Raw genomic sequence first — 20754 nt, 5'->3', positions numbered from 1 at the left:
GTGTCTACATCCAGGCCTAAATCAAGGAAGAAAGATATTTTCAGCTAATTTCAAGAATTGAATACACTCAGAAGCCGTCAGAAGCAGGAAAATTTGTCGTGTTGCGCCGTACGTCGTTCACTTTCTTAGACGGCAGCCATATTGGATCGTACACGTGACTGCATTGGTGTGAGTGCCCAGTCTTCGCTCTGGTAAATGACAAAACAAGATGCAGTTGAGATCTATGGAGGAGAGACACGGAAGAGAAAATGTTCTTCTGTTTGTGCCAAACTTGATAGGTTAGAAGGTTTGCATAAAATATTCGTTCTCAATACATATTAGGTCACATATTTTGATTTTTTGGAAAGAATCCCTCGTTGTCTATAGCTGCGACAGCTGTTTAGAGGTTTCAACATTTATATATTGGCATGGCCTATTGGCATATTTTATAGCAAGACTAAAGAGATGCCGAATCGAATATGATTAAATGAGTTATATAAACCAGGAACACAAAGCATAGCAGAGATGGGCAATGAAAATATAAAATATTGTTGCTATATATATATTTCACAGGGCTAAGCTCACAATATGTGTAAATAGGCAACTTGATTTTTTAATGTAAAATAATATCTTAACTTTTAAATTGTGAATTGTAAATTTAATTATTAGCTTTAGGATTTTAATTGTCAGTGTTAATTTTTAGTTTTAGCAGTAGTGTTATCTTAAGGATTTTGATTGTAACTTTTTAATTTTTAGTTTGTTAGTTGTAATTGTGTCCCCAATCAGCACCCTGTCTTCACAAGGTGCTAGACCATCCAGACATGTTAATAAATTTTAATAGCTATCTGTCTATGTATTGCGCTGATGTAATACAGTACAATGAAATGCAACAGTAAAGAGAACAAGGGCACTCATTTTTTATTGCTATTTTTTTATTTTGTTGTGTTTCGATAGGGTATGTCCGTCTAATCCTTTTGTTAGCATCTTGGATATTCTTCACCAATCCTGTTTTGTTTCTGTCTTTCTACACGGCTTCAGTGTTACTGGATGGTAAGAATAACTGTAATTAATAACGTCAATGGACTCATTTAAGACACTGGGACCCATTTCTCAAAACCCCTGATAACCCACTAAGTCCGATAAGTATTTTATCCATAAATCTGTTTTTGTTTTTTATGTTTGTTTCTTTTTCGGTGTTTGGTGCTGATTTTTAGTACAAACTGGCCAATGTATGACATAAGTTATAGACTTTCAAAATCACTAAAAACTGAAATATCTCTACTTAGGAATGCCTTGCCATCTATGTCGTAGTTTCTCCTGTGATCTGTGCTTTGTTACTTGTCATTCTTCCTCCATCACTGACAATATTATTTTAAACGTGCAATGAGTAAAATTCACCACAGGTAGCCAATTTAGCATCACCAGAGAGCCTGTAAAACCCAAGTGTGTAGCCTTGACTCCATCTTGTGAAGGGAATAACTTACAGTGATTTCAAAGAATGCCCAAAATGGTGAAATAACCTCCAAATATATAAAAGTACACCAGAGGTGAATTGGTTTTATTCATTTTATTGAATGAAAGTTAAAATTTAGCATTATATGATTTAAAGTTTGAAATCAATCATATTTTATTCCCCATGCAAAGTCTTATAACATGTTTAACTCAATGGCCGCCTGTAACCCAATACCACTTTCACTCAAAGGTCATTGTCCCGATAGTAATTAATAATTAACTAGAGAGTGTGTAATAATAATATTATTATTACACACTCTATAGTGACGTGAGCTTGGGCTGCCTGTGCATACTTGAGTTCCAACTGTTCATACAACATTTTGTATTTTTTCCAGCTGTTGATGGAATTGTAGCACGTCAGCTGAATCAAACCTCTGCATTTGGAGCTTGGGTATTGAGTTCATACTGTATAACTATTATTGAAGGTCTGAGAGCGAATGCAAAACAGCAGTACTGGAACTTTAAACAATCTCAGGGTTTTGGGCTTTTGCTAGTGGTGCCTGGCATTTGTTTTGACAATGATGAGCACAGCTGGGAATACTTGGAGCTTTATTTAAGTCTCTTGTACATAATTAAAGAACCATAAAAAATGCCTGGATTGGTACGGTGGTCATCTAGGAGAAGTTTACACTTACAAGAGGTCTGAAAAATAATGACTATTTGTAATTAGCAATTACTTACGAAAGTTGATCACTCAAGGAGAATTTACTCTGAGACTAAATTTTCCCTTTGAAGTTCTAAAATACATATATATTAAACACATTGTTGGTTTACTTGTTTTCCTTGTTTGTTTTAAAGTTAGATGTTGTTTGTGACAATCTTGGCAGAGGGATGCTATGGACCTTACTTTACCCGGTAAATATTATCTTAAGAAAGTGATGACAATAAGAATACAAATTAATTGTGCCATACATGCATATCAAGGCCCCAAAGTAAGCTATACATAGCTAAGCACAGCCCCAGAGGGTTTGGTTTGGGCTGAAAATTGCTACAGATTTTAACCATTTTTTTCTGAAAATATGTTGAAAACAGGTGTGGATTTGGGTCACAAACCCTCAACAAAATTACCCCCCTCCCCTTTCCCAGCCAAGTTGGGGAGAGAGAGTCTTGTCCATGCTGGTTGGACTTTAGCTGTTTTGTGCTGGTTCTCTCAAGCTACAGTTTTCCAAACTTGAGGCCCTGGCTGAGTTCTAAACCACAGTAGTGAAAACCATCTTGACACAGGACCATTGCCTTAGTCAATATCACCTTCATTTTAGCTGTGGTGTCTTTTGCATTAACTGTGCACTTATGTCAGCTTGTTATTGTTTAACAGTGGGGCTATTTCATCAGTGCATTGGAGTGGCTGGTGTTTGTATGTACCCATAGACTAGGATCACAGTGGAAAAGCGCTAAGTCTAGCCCACCTTCTTGGGTGCAAACTGTTATGGCTAATGGTACAGTATGTTTCCTGCTATATGTTTTAATAATAATAATAATAATAATAATAATAATAAAACATATTAATGCAGGATGGCCATTTCAGTTATAAAAACTGCTATCAACATGGGTCCTGTCATAAAGTCATAAAGTCGTAAATGGGTCATAAAGTCACGCTAACCCTCTAATTCCTAATATCAACATCCATATAATATTTCTCCCTACTATTCTCTACATATTTCTTATGGGAATAGTTGAGAGAATTTGTTTATCAATCAATGCATGGTATTGTTAGTGATCATTTCCTTGATTCTCATGATCTGAATGTTTAATCATGCAGTGGTATCCTTAGGAGAAATTAGATGCTGATCACAATTGGGACTTAAAGGGAAGTCTTTCTCTGAGCAATACCAGGGGTGCTTTCCATTTAGCTGGAAAAAAACAGACTTTGGAAATTATGGAAACTGTCTGTCAAATATTTTTTTCATTCATTGCAAACTTGCGATCTCCTTGGAAGATCAAAATACTTAGGTGATGGTGTAAGAGGACAACAAAGTGGAAATGAAAACCTTGTGTAAATGGATGGTAATTTCCGTTCCAAAAAAGTGGAGTTAGCTGTACCTCCAAGTTCGTCCGTTTATTCTGGGACATTTCCATTTGATCCGTGTGTTCCATTTGCATTTAAACCAGTTGAACTGAAAATTTTAGCTGAATTGAAAGTTCCCCAGATCACCTGGCCATTACTTTGCGGCTGCTTCTATTGATAGTTTAAAGAAACTCTTCCAACTACCCCCTGGATGGGATGCTAGTCCAACACAGCCCCCCTCCCTTAGAAGTTGTTTTTAGAAAAATTGCTAGATAGAACAGTTGAAGCTGTTAACCTTTTATGGAAAAAATTATTCATCTTCAGAGACAAAACTTATCTTAGCAATCAAACAATGAACCAACTTGCTTAACTAGGCATCAACAATAATAATATTATTTTTAGTTGTTGCAGTTTATTTTATGTGTTGTTCAATAGTGCTTTCATTTTTTTTCATCACAGAATGTTGACCCTATGTGTTAAACTATGTTGTAATATTTATCTCAGGATTCAAGACCCCAGCAGGTGCGTTTGCTGTCTGTGGCCTGCATGGGCTCCCTGTGTGGTTGTATGGTCTCAAGACCCACCTGTGGTCACCTTTCATGTCACACCACTCACAGATGGCAGTTGTTGGAATCCTGGTGTCTGGCAGAGCTCTCTGCATGGCTGTTGAAGTAAGTGTTGTGTGCAGTAGCAATTCCTGGTCATGAAATTCACAGGCTTGCGAAAAACTACTTTTAAAACAAAGTTTTGAAGTCTACAACTTATGTACCCTTTTTATCCTTCCTAGGTCACTAGTTAAACACTCTAAATTAATTAAAGCACAGGGAAAAAAACTTGCAAATTGCAATGAATAAATATCATAAATTATTAAAAACTGGATCATTGTATAATGCAATTCTAGGGATTTGATTGGCTTAACAGCCATGGTATACTAGCCATTATACCATCCCCAAGAAATAAATATGACCACTAAATTGTCTTCTGGTTGTCCTTGCAAAGCAAAATCAGCAAGATTTAGCAATATTTCTTGATTATTGTTAATGTTTAGTGTTTCGGCACTGCGCGCCTCACAGCAAACAGGATTTTGAATGAAGTATATGAATATGTGAAACTGCGGGAGAAAGATTAACAAGATCTTTGCAGTTAGTACGCAACTAAGGCAGTTGCGAAAAGAAAGCCTGAAAAAAATTCAGGCTTGAACGGGATTCCATGACCTCTGTGATGCCGGTGCAGTGCTCTACCAACTGAGCTATCAAGCCAACTACACAGTTAGTATGCAGCTCTGCCAGAATTTTTTTATTATTATTATTATTGTCCTTGTGGGACTTCTTGCATGACGATGTAGGGACCATTAAGAGGATGACATTGCTCACTTGATCAGCAACTGCTTGCTAAGGTGTCCACTTTCCCTGGGGGGGGGGGGGGGGTAATGTGCACAGTTGGAGGTTTAATATTTGGTGTGTTTTCCAGCTCTAAAATGCTATATCATGTGACAAATAGAACAAAAGTGTTGAATTCTGGTTAGCCACGCTAACCAACTTGTTTGTATTTGTGGCAGATTTGGTTTATTATAAGCCACATACAAGATTTGCTGGCAGAACAGGAACAGAACAAAATGTCACCAACATCAGAACAGACAACAGAAGCTACCAGCTAGAAATTACAGTTTGCTAAAACTACTACCTGGGAGACCTTCCTCATAACCTGGGTTGTGTTGTGTACCCAGTCAACTACTTCATGCCAAGGCTACAAGATTCTATACTGAGCCTATTTGAGACCATTACACAATTAAAACCTGTACCCAATGTCAGATCAAAATTGCTCAAAATCACTCGCGTGTGAGCAGGACTTACCTAATTATATAACTGATGTAGGCCGGTTACTGCTCTAACATCAAGAACCTTGAGAGTAATACCCTTACAAATAATCAACCATGGTGAAGGAACAAAAGTAGAAATACTTGTAATAAAAGTGGTTTTTAGATTTATTTCAGGGTATGTTTTTTTTTTTTGTTTAAGGGATTCAGTCTCAACCTCATTCCCAGGGTCTCTCATCTTCCCAAAGAGGAGAGGCCCTGGGAATGAGGTTGATTCCATGTTCGTCTCCCAAGCCGCCTGGCCTTCTTAGCTGGCGGGGCGGCTAGGAGGGCCTGGAGGCTCTGGGGATGAGAATGAATGCGCATGCAAGAGATTGTTGTTTCTTATGAGGTGAACTATGTTGTTCTTAAGCTGAATCCATCCAGAGCTCTTTAACATCCCATGGGGTGTTTTTTAAACAGTTTGTGGTAAAGTTCGCTGTGTTTGCGCATGATCTCCTCACGGCTGTCAGCGGTAACATACGCCACACCACATTCCTTCCCACCATCCCCCACGGGCTGTATGTAATCGTCACGTGTTACGTACAATTCTACATTTTGCATGGCCTCGGCAACTGTAAAATCGATAATTTCATCCGCCTTGCCAGAAATTGTAATTCTGATCTCAACGAACGCGGAGTGTACGCCCGTGAATCTTGGTGCCTGCGGTTGTATTCCCAATGCCACGCTCAGTTGCGCCTGGATTGTGTCTCCGGGTGAGAGGCTGCTTTGGCACATTGGTACGCAGACGGTGGACATTCTACCGTTCACTTCAAGTAATCGCACGTCTCCATTTTTGCATAAGAAGAGTTGGATATTTATAAACTGGTTGTCAAAACCATTTTGAATAAGTCTGCAAATGAAAAGCATACAGGGCAAATTAGGGTTAGTTGTTTATGAGCTATAAGATGAGGCTAGAATATTGAGAATTTTCACACCATTTTTACTGTCAAATCCCTTTTTGGCCAATTGAAGATGACAAGAATGACCCGATTGCACGTTACGTCCTTCAGTAATACCACTTACTGCCTTCGTAAGTTAGAAATCTTACTATTTCAGTAAATCACCAAAAAAATCCCAAGTGTGTTTATTTGTTTGTTTCTCAGTTATCCGATTGGTTATAAGCCTTATTTTCGTGGAGAAGTTCAATCTACAGTCGAATCGGCTTTTATATCTCCTTTTTATGAGCATCATGCATTAATCAGTGAATAATGCAGGCATACCCGGGGCCGTACCTACGATTTTTTGTCTGGGGGGGGGGGGGGGGTGGCGCAAACTCCGCACACCCCTCCGGCAGGGGTCTTCCATATACAGACAGGGTTTCTAGTTGGAAGTTTTTGTTTCCACCCCTACACAGAAAGTTGCCTTTAAGACCATTAAAGAAAACAAAACACACTGAATTCACATTGAAGGGAGATTTTTTCAGCCAATTAGTCGATTTTCTTGTGATTCCGTACCAATAAGGCTACAAGAAATGGCTCAGCAAACGCAAACACCATGTTAGAAAAAAATTCATTTTTTCGGGCGGGGGCAACCGCAACACGCCATCACATTTATTCCAGCTACGTTTTAGTTCGCCCCTTAGTCTATTTGTCAAGGTCCCTAACCAAACCTGTTTGCCACCGCGTCGAACATGTCCCATAATTTTTCCTGCACGTGAATAGGACGCATGCAAGGGAGAAGCAGCATCTGAGTGGCGCTCGGGCTACACGGCCATGTTGTCATGTCATAAAGCGCCCAGTGGTAAGCTTTGCCGTTGAACGCATATCTGAAAAGAAAATTGAGAACAATAGTTTTGACGTGTTGGCCGTGTCTAAATAAAGTTATTCAATTCAATTTCAGTGAGTTGGTAAACGTAGTCAGAACATGATTAGAACAGTGAAAATGCTGTCGACTACAACCACCGATTGGTGGTTCTATCAATGGTTGATAGTAAAACTGAGAGAGCAAACAACAGAAACGCCCTAAAAATGGGGCATATCTTTCGGAGAATATCATCGGGTAGGTCCAACGGTTTAGTTGAGGCATACAGTCAACTCCCTTTATTGCGGACACCCTTGCGAACGCGAGTTAGTTTTATTAATAGCGAGAGTCCGTAATAGCGGAAATTCAGTTCAGTCAAATGTCTGTAATTTATTTTTGCCGCAGATTTAGCTGCTGTCCCATATTATCGGGGTTTCCGTGATAGCGAAGTGTCCGCGAAGGCGAGAATTGAATGTATTCATCAGTCGGTTTTGTACGGAGCCCGGAAAGTGCCCGACAAAAAACTCGACAAAAAGTTGACACAAAAGTCGACAAAAAACGAAAAATGTTGGCAGAAAAGTCGACAGAAAAGTCGGGTCGGCAAAAAAAGTCGTCAAAAGTAGGCCAAAAAAAAAAAAGAATGATGACCATGACACTTGCCGGGCTCCGTAGTTTTGGCTAAAACTGACATTGGAAACTTTTCGTAGGATTGAAGCAGCAAAGTGGTTAAATCTTATCGGTCGCCAGATCACGGAAATAATTAAAACGTTTTGTTTTCAAATCTCCCAGCTGGTTCAAAGAATTTATTTGTGTACTTTATACAAAGGCCTCAGCGACGACAAGTCAGTTGCCGAAGGAAAAGTCTGGACTTTAAGAGAATAAAAGAACTCTAGCAGAAAATTCAACAACCTTTACCATTTGCCACCTATAACGCTGATTTGAAAGCGTTTCAAGTAGAGTGCAGATAAGATTTGACTTGTCAAATTTCGATGAAAGAAAAAGTGAGCAAATGCAAAATCGACAAATCCCCGGCTGACAGGTGCCCAAAGTTAGATTAAATTTTTAATAAATGGCCCACTGTGCGGTTTGAAGTTTGTAAATATTTAATAACACCAGGATTGGCTATTCTGTAAACAGATTTACGCATTAGCACCGCGGTCTTGCTTGGTAGTGTCAAAAAAGAGCACTACAGAATAGTTCATTTTAATTTTGTTATTATACAGGTTGTAAAAAAAAGTGTTTGTAAGACGGAAATATAAGTTATTCTACTTTATTGTTTCAAGAGCAATTAGCATTATTCTATGTTTTCATGAAAAGTTGGTTTGGTTACATGTAAATTAAAAATGGATAAGGTGGTTAGTTTTTATAGAAACTGTGGTGCTGCCTCGGTGGGGAGTAGAAACGAATATTTGGTTTTATCAAAGAAATTGAATAACTGACGATGAATTGGCAACATATCTCTCAGTCGAATCTCGACTCTTTACGGTGCTAATTTACCTTTAGTTGTCAACTCTGTTGATAAACCAAACATACATGTAAATTAGATTAACAAACTTCAAAACAAATCGCTGGCACACCTTCCAGATGTACTTACCCATCCAGGTCGAAGATTTCGCCTTCCACAAATTTCTCTAAAATCATGCCATCTGTTAAAGCTAATGGGAATTTGATTGCATCTAAATAGTTAGTCACAAAAGGTGTGATGTTCTCCGCCATTGAATTGTAATGCACTCTTGAATACTGGATGGCTTCTGCTAACTCAGGCAGAGACCTCACAATCTGCACCAAAATTGCCGAAGTAGCAGTTTGTGGTTTTAAAATCGCAGGAAAACCAATCTCTTTCGCCATATTGTCAAGATCAGTAGCTTTTAAAGGGCGATTCAAATCTACATGGGCATACGGTATTGGATTAGGATCAAGAAACTTTCGGGTGTAAAATTTGTTGAACGTTAAAAAGAACGATTCAAATGTTGGACCACGAAAAGTTTTTTTGCCATACTTCTCCACTATCACAGGCAAAATTGGCGACGAGTCGTCGTCCAAAGCCATAAATGCATCTATTGAATACTCGTGTACAGCCTTTAAACAAACTTCTGTTGCTTTTAAGTAATCGAACCGCCCATCAATTCGGCAATCATCCAGTTGACTTGGAATTGAAATTACGCGGTGAAAATCAGAATGGAATATTGCACTTGAATGGATAATCTTGCTTCGTTCACTTGTGAATAAACACAACACATTTGGCTTTATTTGCGAGGCTGAACACACAGAAGCCATTACTACCGCAGAGTCAGTTGTGATATGCATATAGTTTGCGTGACCGTGTTTCAGGCTAATTACACGTTAGCGTTAACCCGTGCCGCGTGTACCCCCGAGAGAGCCAGAATCAATACGATCACGGTGGACCAAGTAGCTCTATTTATCTTGAACGTTAAAGTTAATTTTTTTTTTTCTTTTAAGATAAGCATTATTAATATGCAAAAACAAGGTGTCTTCAGCCGTGATGAGTCGGAAAGCTAAAAGAATATGAAATTAGGTGGTCCGATTTCTTTGTTCGAGCAAAAATTTAGAAAACCGACGATTTCTGTAAGGCTAAATTCCGATACAGCAATCCAAATCGCTAGTCTGGAAGCAACCAAGTTTATTCTAAGATTCTATCGAAACGGAGTTTAGTTTAAGGGTGAAAAGCAGTCGCCTTTGCCCATATCTTCATGGCTGAGGTTGAAACGGAGATTTTAAACCAAAGCGCATTAAAACCGCTCGTTTGGAAACGATATATAGAAGACATATTTTCCCTTGGATTTTAAACAGAGAAGGGATACTGCAGTTCATTGAGCAAGCAAACAAACACCACACCACAATTAAATTTACGGCTGAAGTTTTAGAAACAGAAACGACATTTCTAGATACAAACATTTATAAAGGTGAAAGATTCCGCAGGAGCAATTCAATTCTTGATGTGCGTGCGCACTTTAAACCTACTGAAACATTTCAATATACGCACTTCTCTTCGTGCCACCCACCAGGGGTAAAAATAAAAAAAGCTTCATCAAACGCGAGGCTCTGACACTTCTTAGAACAAACTCTCTTAAAAAAAATAATCGAAGAGTAAATAAAAATCTTAAATCACGCCTACGGGAAAGAGGTTATCCGAGAACCTTGTTCAAAGGACCGTCTCAGATAACTAAGAAGTGCAATTTGAAAACTGGAAACTGGCACTCCTTAAAAGGCCAAAGGAGAACAAACGAATCTTGCCTTTCGTTACACAATGCCACCCAGCAGTGCCAGACTTAAAGCAAATCTTCATGAAAGACTGGCACTTAATAGAGCAACAACCATTGCTCCAAGAAATCTACAAAGACCCGCCCCTTATATGTTACAAAAGAGGGCGGTCAATCAAAGATATACTGACTCGCGAGAGCCAAATAATAAAAAAGGCTAAAACACGCGCTAGGGAGTCGTGCTGGCCTGTCACTCTTTGACACTAAAAATTTAACTGGAAATGGTTGAGTTGGCAGCAATGAACCTAAGAGGTGTTAAAGTGTGCAAATCACTTCGGCTTCAAGGTGTGAGTGAGCGCGAGCGCAAACCGAAAACAAACCTTCATTAATTTAAAGATCTTTATCGTTTTCCAATTCTACAGCTGAAAACACCTTCTAAAGGAAGCAAGTTTTTTTTTTAGATAAGTTTCGGCTAGAGGCTTTGTTCTCTCTTGATTGAAAATTTAAATCGGAAAATGCTTACAACTCAGTTTCTATGAAGCAAAAATGGAATACAAGAAAGCGGATAAATATTTAGGCTTGCAGCGAGGAGTGAATATAATAGAGTAAAATAAAGTTAAATAGAACCAGTAAATCAGTTTAAACCTGGAGTTCGTCGAGTTCGGCTTCGCTTGAGTTGGGATCATTGATGTCTTAATTTAGTACTGATTTTTAGAGAGGTTCCACTTGCTTTCGTCGCTGTTTACATCGTTTCGACCTCAGCTCACGCGCCGATGGTATAGTTTAAATGTCTTTGTATTTCTATTTCTCGTGGTAACAAAACAAGATAGAGTGCGCAGATAGAATCAATGTCTTTTGACATTTCTCAAACAGGCACCATGTTTGAAACGCAGACAAAACAATTGGCCGTTGCAGAGCCCTGGGACTGCAAGGCTGTTCAACGGAGCGGACTCTACCCGAAAGATAAAATGTACACCAACCAACACATTTTATCTGCTGGATAAAGTTATCCGCTCTTTGAAAAATTGGAGCCTGACGCACGACAGCCTGTTGGCATGATTTACAGGCCATTGTCATGTTCACAGAGTCTCGCATAGTCCTTTCTCAGAACTCCCTCTTCTGTCTCTCTTCTCCCGCCACACGCTACGCAGTGCAGAGGAAGAGAGAGTTCTGAAACAGGTTGGCTAAGTCTCGCAGAACTGAGGGTTTGTAATGAAACTTTTGGGGTTCCGAGTAAAACGCAGATTGTAAATATTGGCTAAGTTTCGTTTAGTGAAACCGTCTTGGGAGTAATTTGTTCAAAGGTGTGTGTCAAAATAAGGTAAGGTAAAACTACTTTCAGATATTTAGGTTCGTTCCTTTTTAATAAATTACCAAAAACAATAAAAGAAGCGACATCGCTCTCTATGTCTAAGAACCTTCTTAAACTACAGTTTACTCAGATGAGTCCCCATTGTGTGTGTGTGTGCTTAGTTTTAATCGTTACTTCCTAGTTTTTAATTAAATAATATTTTAGTTATTATTTTGTAGTTGTCATAAATGACACAGGGCCTCTTTTGATACTAGCCTAGTGCTGAGAGCTACCCTGCCTAATTTAAGATGAATTGATTGCTTTATAGTCGTACTGCATTCTGGGATTGCAATATTGGATGGACACTTGGGTGTCACATACACTCCCGATTGAGTGGATCTAATATGGCGGAAAGATGACGGGACTTTTCACCGCGTCGCTAAAATTCCTCGTAGACTTTTTGGACAACTTTGGTCTCATTTACAAGAGGGATGTAGGACCTTTTCTGAGCTATAAGGTAGACAAAGGTCATAAAATAACCCTTCCACCGTCAAGACCACATGTTACGTTAAACCCATCGTTTGTGGAAGGAAAGAGAATTCTCTTCGTTGGAGATGTTCACGGTTGTTTGGACGAACTCAAAGAGTTGTACAGCATGTGTACATCACCTGACCAAGAAATCGTTGTAGTATTTGTGGGTGACCTTGTGTTCAAAGGGCCCAAGACTGTGGAAGTCATCCGCTTTGCAAGGGAGATCGGCGCGTTCTCGGTGCGAGGAAACCATGAACAGTCACTTTTAACGGAAATTCTTCACAAACGTAAAAACGAACCAGTACGAGAAAAACGCAAGTTTGTGTATGACTTAACTCAAGAAGATGAAGAATTCCTGGTAAATCTCCCTTTCTCGATTAGCATTCCTTCACTGAATGTCCTAGTGGTGCATGGGGGTCTCCTTCCGGGAGTACCATTGGAGAACCAAGACCCCCTGGGGATGATGTTTATCAGAAACTACAACCCAGAAAAATTTCAAGGAACTTCCAAAATAGAGGATGGTTTTCCCTGGGCAGCTATGTGGGAGGGGCCACAGCATGTTGTATTTGGACATGACGCTCGGCGAAGTCTGCAACAGTATGCGCATGCGTCGGGTATTGACTCTGGATGCGTATATGGGAATTATCTGACCGGCATACTGGTAGATGATGGGTTTTGGAAGAACAGGGAATTAATCCAGGTCAAAGCAAAGCAAAGATACACTCCAAAAGACAGTTGACAACAGCCGAATCGCTAGATCTTCATGAAGATTCTTCAATTTTATTCTTTGAGGGCATTTTGACCTAATATTGAAAAACAGTTTAAATTTGCCAAGTTTTGGAATGCACTTCAGATTGGATAATGCATGTATTTATAATTGAAATACCTGAAAGCCAATACGTCTTCCATGCCAAATTACATACACAAAACAAAAAAAATTGTACCTTTTTCTCATAACTCAGTGATGATTTCTAGTTTAATTACTGTACATATTTTCCACTTGATTTTGGTAGCTGTTTAACTTTTAGTTAATGTAGGCTTTATGTAACCCTTTAGTGAGGGACTTAGGTTCTGTTTAGGGTTTTCCTGTCAATACCTGTTCTTTGAATTGCCAAACTGTTCAAGTAAAGTAAAGTCCAAGACAGACGAATATCCAGCAAGATTTCTGCACATCCCCATTCTGCCTACTTTAAAATTAAAATTATGCATGTTCTTTGGGTCACACTTGCTGTTTTTGGAAGAGAGTTTAGTATGACAGAGTAGCATGTTTAATTATTGATGGCATATGCTTCCTAAGTTTGTAAGACCATTACCAACCCCTTTCAATTTATAACTGCCCTTGCCAATTCCCAACTTCTTACAAACCTACTCTTCATAAATAGTTGTAATGTAGTGTATAATGTATACACTCAATTGCAAAAACGTTGACCCCTAAAAAGCTTAAACCGTGAACGATGAGACCCAACAGATTTGTGGGTAGTGTTTAAACAATAACCTCATTTCCATAATCAATAATTTACCATTCTCGTTCTTTGCAATAAAAATGCAGTGCTGACTTAATACTTCCGAATAATTTTCTACCAAATACTGCTTAAGTTCATTGCCTGTTTTGAACTTAGGCAAATCGCAAATTGTATATCACTCAAATTGGCCCTTGTTGGCCAACTTGGACACTTTAAGTAAAGCTTGGACAGTTTCCATCATTCACCACGTGAACCTAATTTTGGTCATCAGCCGTTGCACGAGAATAGAATATTATGAAAATAAAATGTAGTACACTTATACCCATAAAGCCATTAGGTCTCATCGTTCACGGTTTATGCTTTTTAGGTGTCAACGTTTTTGCAATCGAGTGTATGTATACCATTTTCATTGTTAATATTAATGTGCAGACTCACCTCACCTGAAGCCTGTGAAGACTCACTTCTTTCAACTCTGTACGTATGAATGAAAACCTCCCATAATGGCCACCTTGCTGATCTTGTGGCCCCCTTGCTTGCTGCAGCAGCAATGAATAGTTGAGGAAGCCTAGTTACAGACAAGATCCTGGTAACTTAGCTGGAAATTTACCAATATGAAAACTTTGGTGTAGCAACTGGGATGAATTTCTTAAGACCCACACATGTTGCCGTGAAAGAGCAGGCAGTATTATCTGGTTACTTTGTATGATTTTTTAGGTCAGAATTACTCCTATTAGCTCAAAGCAACAACAAACAGTTTCTATATTTAGAGGCTGCAAAGCGCCACATTTCATCTCGGTAACCAGGCTGAGATTTTCCGTGGTCAAGTTAGTATATCTTATGAGCTTTGTTTTTTCTTCAAAAATAAAAATAAAAAAAAAAGATTTTGACAAGGATGAAATGATGCTTGCTGTGCTTTTTGCAAACTCTTTTTAAAATGCTGCAGACTGGAGCATATCAAAAAGAGTTTGCATTTATTGAGTGTGTGCACCCCTTTATCTTAGCTCGTGCTTCGTTGAAAAGAACACCATACATGGTCTGAGAAGAATTAACAAATAATCATTGCTTAATAATATACAGATTTAATTGAAACAATCATATATGTTTGTTTTGTACAGATCTTTTTTCTTTCTTTTTTTTAATTATTTTATTTTATTTTACACACTTTGTATTCGGAGATGCTAGCATTACCTTGCTACTCTACAATCTGAATAGAAATATATTTCCTACCTACCTAACTCTCACATTGTGTATTCAGCTTAGTGATCGAGTTGTTGAATATTTACAAACGTGATTTATTTGCTTTCATAACAATCATTCCTTTCAATAAAATAAACTAATCTTGGACTAGCAAATAAAAGTAAAACCAGACATCAGCCTCGCAAACCATACCCTTTTGTGCTTGTGCTTTTGTATCTAGAAAGCCCAGGCACTTGAAAAACCATTTGGACCTTAAAAAACCTATACACTTCCATTCCCAGTGAGTGTCCAACGTATACAACATGTACAGTTTTGAAGTCAAAACATTAGCATAACCTAAAGGCAGTTGGGAAATGATGATGATGATGATGATGACAATGATGGTGATGATAACTGTTATAATAATATTGGAAGTGAAATATATTAAAATTTAAATGAATCACAGATGAAAGAATCTGTTCATTCCTGAACTTGTTTAACTTGGCAGCATTTTCTGCTGTTCCTTGGAGTCCACTTCTAGTCACTTATTCACCCGCTCTCGTTCACTCTCATCCAAGGCTGCTGTGTTGATACAAGCAACAATCAATTGAATGATGCTGATTCCCTGCTTGAGAACACAGATGGGTAGGGTGAGCCATGCCAGACCCACCCACAAGCCAAATGACATACCACCAACAGATACTACAAGAAAGCGATCACATCATTCAGTAGGCAGCAGAGTACTCATCAGAGTGAACCTACAGCTGTAGTATGATATTGCAGATAGTAACCAATAATTTGTTGATGAACTGATGTGTTTGACGCATCCCACAAAACCCATGTAATGTGGTATTTCTTCTTGTGATGTTAAACAGGATTATGATTACAAAAATTATATATCTAATACTACCGGTAATTCTTACAATAAAGTTCACTTTTTCTTTTCGTTCCCACCATAGAACAAAAATTTAGGTCCTTTCTAACTACTTGAGCATAATTTTTCAAGGCAACAAACACAATATTAAAAGCAAGCTCAGTAACTAGGCATGGAGTTCAAAATTAACAGGAACTGGATTGGGCTCAACTCTTTCATATGAAAATTTTGCAGAACATGCCTTCCAGATGGCTGCAATATTTCTGGTTTGTTTTTGGTTAAACTTCAATTTCTGTTGTCATAGACACAATAACAACCACATTTGTGTCTCACACTGTCCATTTAAATACACAAAGAACTTACCAACAGGTCCAGATGTAAAATGCAGCAAGTACAACAAACAGAAAAACAGCTCATTGCCTGCACACATGATAAAAAGAACCACCTAGCATATGGAATAAAAAAATCCTGTCAGAGTAATAAAACTTTAACTCTGTTCAGGGATAGGAGCAGCAATGACATGGTGTTGGACTAGAGCCTCAATTCTCGGCATCAATTGTAGGTTGATGTCATTGCTGCTTCTCATCCTAAAGGTTTTTTTTTCCCTCTTACAATAATTATTACAATTTTCCTCTCTCCTCAAAATTAATGAGAACATTCCCATGTTGATCTGGATAGCATCATCAATAAGTAAAACCAAATAAATAATTAATAGAAATAACATAACATCTAGACAGGATAGCCTTGTTGGTGTAAAAAAACAACAACAAACTGACATCAAAGGGGGACCTGTAAAAATAAATGAATTAAATCATGATTTAGACATGAGATGCATTATCATGCATAAAAGTCCAAAAAATGCTTGAATAATTGTTAAAACTATTTATTATTAAATTATTAAAAAATATTATTATTAAATATTTATAATTAAGAATCATTACCCTGGAGTGGTAGTATATTCTGAGAAAGAAGTTGCCTGACAAATCAATTTTCTTGTGACTTGCTCCACCTTTTAATAGTGAGCTAAAGAAAAGGAAAAATAATCAAACCAATGTTGTCTCTATCTCACAACTATACAGTTCTTACCAATGTGTTACCATGACAAACACAATGATTCTAAAGAACAATCCATATGTTTTGCAAACATCCTGCAAAAACTTTGTGTGCAACTACTTCAAGATGCTGGAGAGTTTAGATTGAAATACCTTTGCACGTGGATCCAATGACTTGCAATATCCAGACAAATCAGCATTTGAAAAACAAAAATATACTTAGGATAAAAAAGAGCCAGCATCACAAGTAGAGCTGTGGTTACACATCTAAAAATCAAGAAAATAGTTGAATTAGTAAAAACAAAATACAGTGTGAAATGAGAGCAGAAGCTTTTTCCGAACAAACTTGCATTTGCATCAAGGGAAGTAAAATACTGTGCATAAGCATGAACACTAGTTTACAATTCACCATGGAAAATATGACTTGAATTTCACTGAATGTACTACATAATTTGTATTTCTGTATCAAAAAATTTGGTTATTGTGCACTGAAACAGAAAGTACACATTTGTGTAAGGGAAACTCTTAAATATTTTCCCTAAATAAAAGAAAAATTTTTTTTATTGACCAAACTTCTGCCTGATAATCTAGCACTAAGACCAGACCATTTCTGGCCGTGGGGGTGGTTGGGGGTGGGGTGGGGGCCAATGGGCTTGATACTCCTAGTGTTTCTCAAAATGGCTTAAGCTCTAGGCATGTGGAACACCTGCCATTTGTGTGTAACTTTCCCTTGGCTTTTACATTGTAGATGATAGATTTTTTATCTAATTGATCTTACCTGTCAGTAAGCATATCCAGCATTGAACCAAACATTGTACCTTCGGGGACAAGAATTAAAGTTATCACAAAAAAATGTCACAATAGTAGAATACTTTCTCAGACAAATTTACATATGGTTGTGTGAGGCATCAACAACAGAATCCTGAGGTAAGCCCAACATCATACAAGGCCTAGTCTGCAGAGCATGGTCCATGTACGTACAAGTAAATTTGTTTGCACAAGTTTTGTGTGCATGCCAAAAGTAGTCTACTGAATTACCTTGCTGAAAACAGCCTTAAAAAATGCTGTTCTCAGAATGTTTAGTTTCCACTCTGACTTAAGTGTGTATACTAAAAGATAAAAAGTGCAGTGTCCTACATTACTAAATGTTATAACTTGAAAAAAAAGTTCAAAATGGCAACAAATTATGGACAATACGGAAGAAGAAGGAGTGTGATTCAGAAGACATGCAGCAGGAGAAAAAGATTTGCAACCTCCAGGACTCGGACCATGAATCTCCCGGAGAGGTTTTATACTGAAGATTATATAATTGCACACGGTGGGTGCCAGTAAACTCGCCTTAGCGTGCTCGAGATCTCTTCAAATTCTGCTACACTCTGCAGCAGACTGGTGTGAGGCAACATTCCTTTTACCTCATCTCAACAAAATCATAACACAAGGAACATTGCCTGTAGTTGATTTGCCACAATCACTGTAGGAAATTAATCTTAGTTGCCTAGCTACAACCACCCCCAACCAACCCCCCCCCCTCCCCCCCTAACCTCCCCCACCTTTCTGGTTAACTCTCACATAGGATTAGCAAGGGTGTTCACCAAAAATTTTGCCGAAAAATCTGTACGTCGGGAACGTGAGGGTGAATATTCACATCCTATTCTCAACAAAATGAATATGTAAATATTATGTCATACATATAATATTCAGTTAACCATACAAAAGAACATCAAATGAAAATCATATATCATACTTCGTAATTTCTTGCGAAGAGTTTTCAAAAGAATCACAAATAAAAGCTAAAGGCACATGTAAGAATACACTTTAGTCTTACTTTGATTAAAATATCTAGCTGCATGTCCGTCAAATGCATCAAGTAAGCCACTCAGTAGGTACATGTTCGCAGCAACTATAGGATCGGTCGGCATAAAATAAAACGACAGGATGGCTAGCACGATTCTTGCATAACCTGTGAGAAGAGAATGATTTTTCTAATGATCTGTAGCTAAAATACGCGCAAAAAGGACCATAAACGCTATTATTTAGCAAAGCTTATCTTTAATGTTTTGAAACAGCGAAGGCTTCGATTAAACTGCAAACCTCTTAAATGGTAGAAAAATGCCGAAGTACACTAACCAAAAATAAACTCATCTGGATAGAACCAGCTAGAATTTACTTACCAATCAAGTTGGGGATAAAAAGAAACACGTTTTCCTTCATATTGCTAAAATTTTAAAATTCAGACCCAACTAAACAAGAATTCCCAGCATTCTTTCCGGGGTGGGATGGGGCAAGGTGTTGTCCACTGAGGTGTTCACGTGACTTGCAACAGAGGGATGAACTTATTTAATATTTTGCAAGAATTTTACGCTTACCTAACAATGTTAGTGTTTCTTAATTTATTTTGATCATTTTAATAACAGCTAAGGGGGTTTTTGCACACAAAATTTGTTAAATTTATTTTTAGAGAAATGTGACACACCCAATTTTTTCAAACTTTAATTTAAGGAGCTGTTACTATATTTTCCTTCAGTATAGCTCTGGCCCTGAGGAAGACTAATTCTATTAGTCGAAATATTGCCCACTAATAAATCTGCCCTTTTTCGTAGTGCCAGCCTTGCATTCAACTTTGTATTTCACATTCAAGAGACGCCTGACACAAGGTCTTTCACAAGTGAGATCCGGCAAAATTACCAGCAAATTTAATTCCTGCGTTGTGTGGACCTCTGCATTCAAAAGTTTTTCTACACCCAGTTGGGGACATGCTAATGTTGTGTGGGTGTGTGGGTGTGTGTGTGTGAGGGCGGGGGGGGGGGGGGGGGGGGAGGGGGTACTCCCCAAAAATTTGGGTGGGTGGGTGTGTGGCACACACTTCTTGAAACCCCTTACCCTATTTCAGACCAAAATAAGCGATTTTCTCCATTTTAGATCAAATCCTTAAATCAATATCCTATTTTAGACCAGGAAAATCCTCCAAATCATCAAATCTACAAGAAGCTAAATTGGTCAGAAGACTGAGATGAAAGTTACAAACATGTGAGTAGGAGTTGTATAGGTCTTCCAACCCTACTTTACTTGTGAACACTATACCCAATTTCAGACCAGCCTAAAATGATCAACTGATCTACAAGTAAACCAGCATGCTTACACATTCGCTTATAGGAAGAACTGAAGAAATCAAGAAATCCAAGATGGCTGCAGTTCAGAACTAATGACTTAACACCTCCATTGTATGGTGTCATCATCTTATTTTGTGTACTTCAAAGTTTGGAAAGTACTCTGAGCTTATATACCCTCCAAGTATCATCGTCATACTTAGATGCTCTAGAAGTTACCTTGGTTTTGGGAGGGGGCAGGGTGGCAACATAATCAGTGCCCCTAGACCCCATATATAACACACCCCCTTCCCTCAAGATTGTTTCTTATGATCATAATGAGAATAGTTCTGCAATACCATGAACCTTAAATAATTTGATGCACTGGGGGTGGTTTTGCCCCAGAGGGGTACCTTTTTCAGTCTAGAGGAATAATTATAAAAGAGTAGGGATTTCACAAGCTGAAGTATAGAAAAGAGTAGGGAAAACTGTTATATGAAATAAAGATATCTTGAACTGACTCACTGAAATGATTTGTAGAGTTTCTACCACAGGTACTGAAAGGGGTACCATTTTCTATGGAAGGTATATGACAATGCTATAACAGGGTAAGAGATTGGACTTTTGTTGAGTGCCCCTTCCTGGGGGGGGGGGGGGGAGGGTCATGCATAACTTCACGGCACACATTTGCTGTATTCGTTATGTGATGATGCTACAATCAAGGCAAAAGAAAATTTATTGGAGAAACTCAGAGTTCAAAATAGGCAGAAGCAAATTCTTTAAACAGTAATCTAAGGGTAATTAACTTCTTTTCAAGATAGTTGGTACTTGAGTTAGCAGGAGACTATTGTACAAAAGTCATTACGTTGCTCTATCAGTGATCACTAACGGCCGTTGTTCTGTGGCAAATTGTCCAAAGCAATGTCATTCAGTTTGTTAACCCAGGATTGTTATCAGTTTTAAAAT

General features: G+C 38.2%; 3 protein-coding genes across 4 annotated transcripts; 1 reads left to right on the top strand and 2 right to left on the bottom strand.

The window, feature by feature from the left end:
• The first annotated feature begins 162 nt into the window (after positions 1-162).
• Positions 163-5483, top strand: LOC146452686 (uncharacterized). 2 transcript variants are annotated; one of them, XM_085097618.1, is made up of 7 exons: positions 163-278; positions 934-1029; positions 1827-1882; positions 2290-2346; positions 2807-2927; positions 4001-4167; positions 5055-5483. In XM_085097618.1, exons 1-7 carry the CDS (start codon positions 209-211, stop codon positions 5151-5153), a joined length of 666 nt encoding a protein of 221 aa, XP_084953744.1. In that variant the 5' UTR covers positions 163-208; the 3' UTR covers positions 5154-5483. The 2 variants fall into 2 exon arrangements, with proteins under 2 accessions (XP_084953744.1, XP_084953743.1); XM_085097617.1 differs by having other exon boundaries at positions 181-286.
• A 102-nt stretch (positions 5484-5585) lies between these two features.
• LOC146452685 (uncharacterized) lies at positions 5586-9442 on the bottom strand. Its single transcript, XM_085097613.1, has 3 exons — positions 8689-9442; positions 6964-7119; positions 5586-6204 (listed from the first exon to the last, which is right to left on the bottom strand). The coding sequence occupies exons 1-3, from the start codon at positions 9399-9401 to the stop codon at positions 5745-5747; spliced, it is 1329 nt and encodes a 442-aa protein (XP_084953739.1). The 5' UTR covers positions 9402-9442; the 3' UTR covers positions 5586-5744.
• A 5214-nt stretch (positions 9443-14656) lies between these two features.
• Positions 14657-19008, bottom strand: LOC146452684 (CDP-diacylglycerol--inositol 3-phosphatidyltransferase-like). The gene is made up of 7 exons (XM_085097459.1): positions 18874-19008; positions 18528-18662; positions 17481-17520; positions 16856-16969; positions 16592-16673; positions 16014-16095; positions 14657-15478 (listed from the first exon to the last, which is right to left on the bottom strand). Exons 1-7 carry the CDS (start codon positions 18911-18913, stop codon positions 15318-15320), a joined length of 654 nt encoding a protein of 217 aa, XP_084953585.1. The 5' UTR covers positions 18914-19008; the 3' UTR covers positions 14657-15317.
• Positions 19009-20754: the final 1746 nt, after the last annotated feature.

The sequence above is a fragment of the Pavona decussata genome, unplaced genomic scaffold (genome assembly GCF_977016875.1).
Source record: "Pavona decussata unplaced genomic scaffold, jaPavDecu1.1 SCAFFOLD_366, whole genome shotgun sequence".
Lineage (NCBI taxonomy): Eukaryota > Metazoa > Cnidaria > Anthozoa > Scleractinia > Agariciidae > Pavona > Pavona decussata.
The sequence above is the reverse complement of the archived record's forward strand: the minus strand, read 5'-3'. Positions and strand labels throughout refer to the sequence as shown.

What these genes read in the sequence shown, in the direction of transcription:
- LOC146452686 (XM_085097617.1), top strand. Translation starts at nt 196, where the DNA reads ATGACAAAACAAGATGCAGTTGAGATCTATGGAGGAGAGACACGGAAG. An exon ending in GGCTTCAGTGTTACTGGATG is followed by an intron (nt 1,030 to 1,826) that starts GTAAGAATAACT and finishes TATTTTTTCCAG; the next exon opens with CTGTTGATGGAATTGTAGCA. An exon ending in CCTCTGCATTTGGAGCTTGG is followed by an intron (nt 1,883 to 2,289) that starts GTATTGAGTTCA and finishes TTTGTTTTAAAG; the next exon opens with TTAGATGTTGTTTGTGACAA.
- LOC146452685 (XM_085097613.1), bottom strand. Translation starts at nt 9,401, where the DNA reads ATGCATATCACAACTGACTCTGCGGTAGTAATGGCTTCTGTGTGTTCA. An exon ending in GAAATCTTCGACCTGGATGG is followed by an intron (nt 7,120 to 8,688) that starts GTAAGTACATCT and finishes TTTTCTTTTCAG; the next exon opens with ATATGCGTTCAACGGCAAAG. An exon ending in TTCGACGCGGTGGCAAACAG is followed by an intron (nt 6,205 to 6,963) that starts GTTTGGTTAGGG and finishes TTTCATTTGCAG; the next exon opens with ACTTATTCAAAATGGTTTTG.
- LOC146452684 (XM_085097459.1), bottom strand. Translation starts at nt 18,913, where the DNA reads ATGAAGGAAAACGTGTTTCTTTTTATCCCCAACTTGATTG. An exon ending in CATTGGATCCACGTGCAAAG is followed by an intron (nt 16,674 to 16,855) that starts GTATTTCAATCT and finishes CCTTTTCTTTAG; the next exon opens with CTCACTATTAAAAGGTGGAG. An exon ending in TTTTACATCTGGACCTGTTG is followed by an intron (nt 15,479 to 16,013) that starts GTAAGTTCTTTG and finishes GCTTTCTTGTAG; the next exon opens with TATCTGTTGGTGGTATGTCA.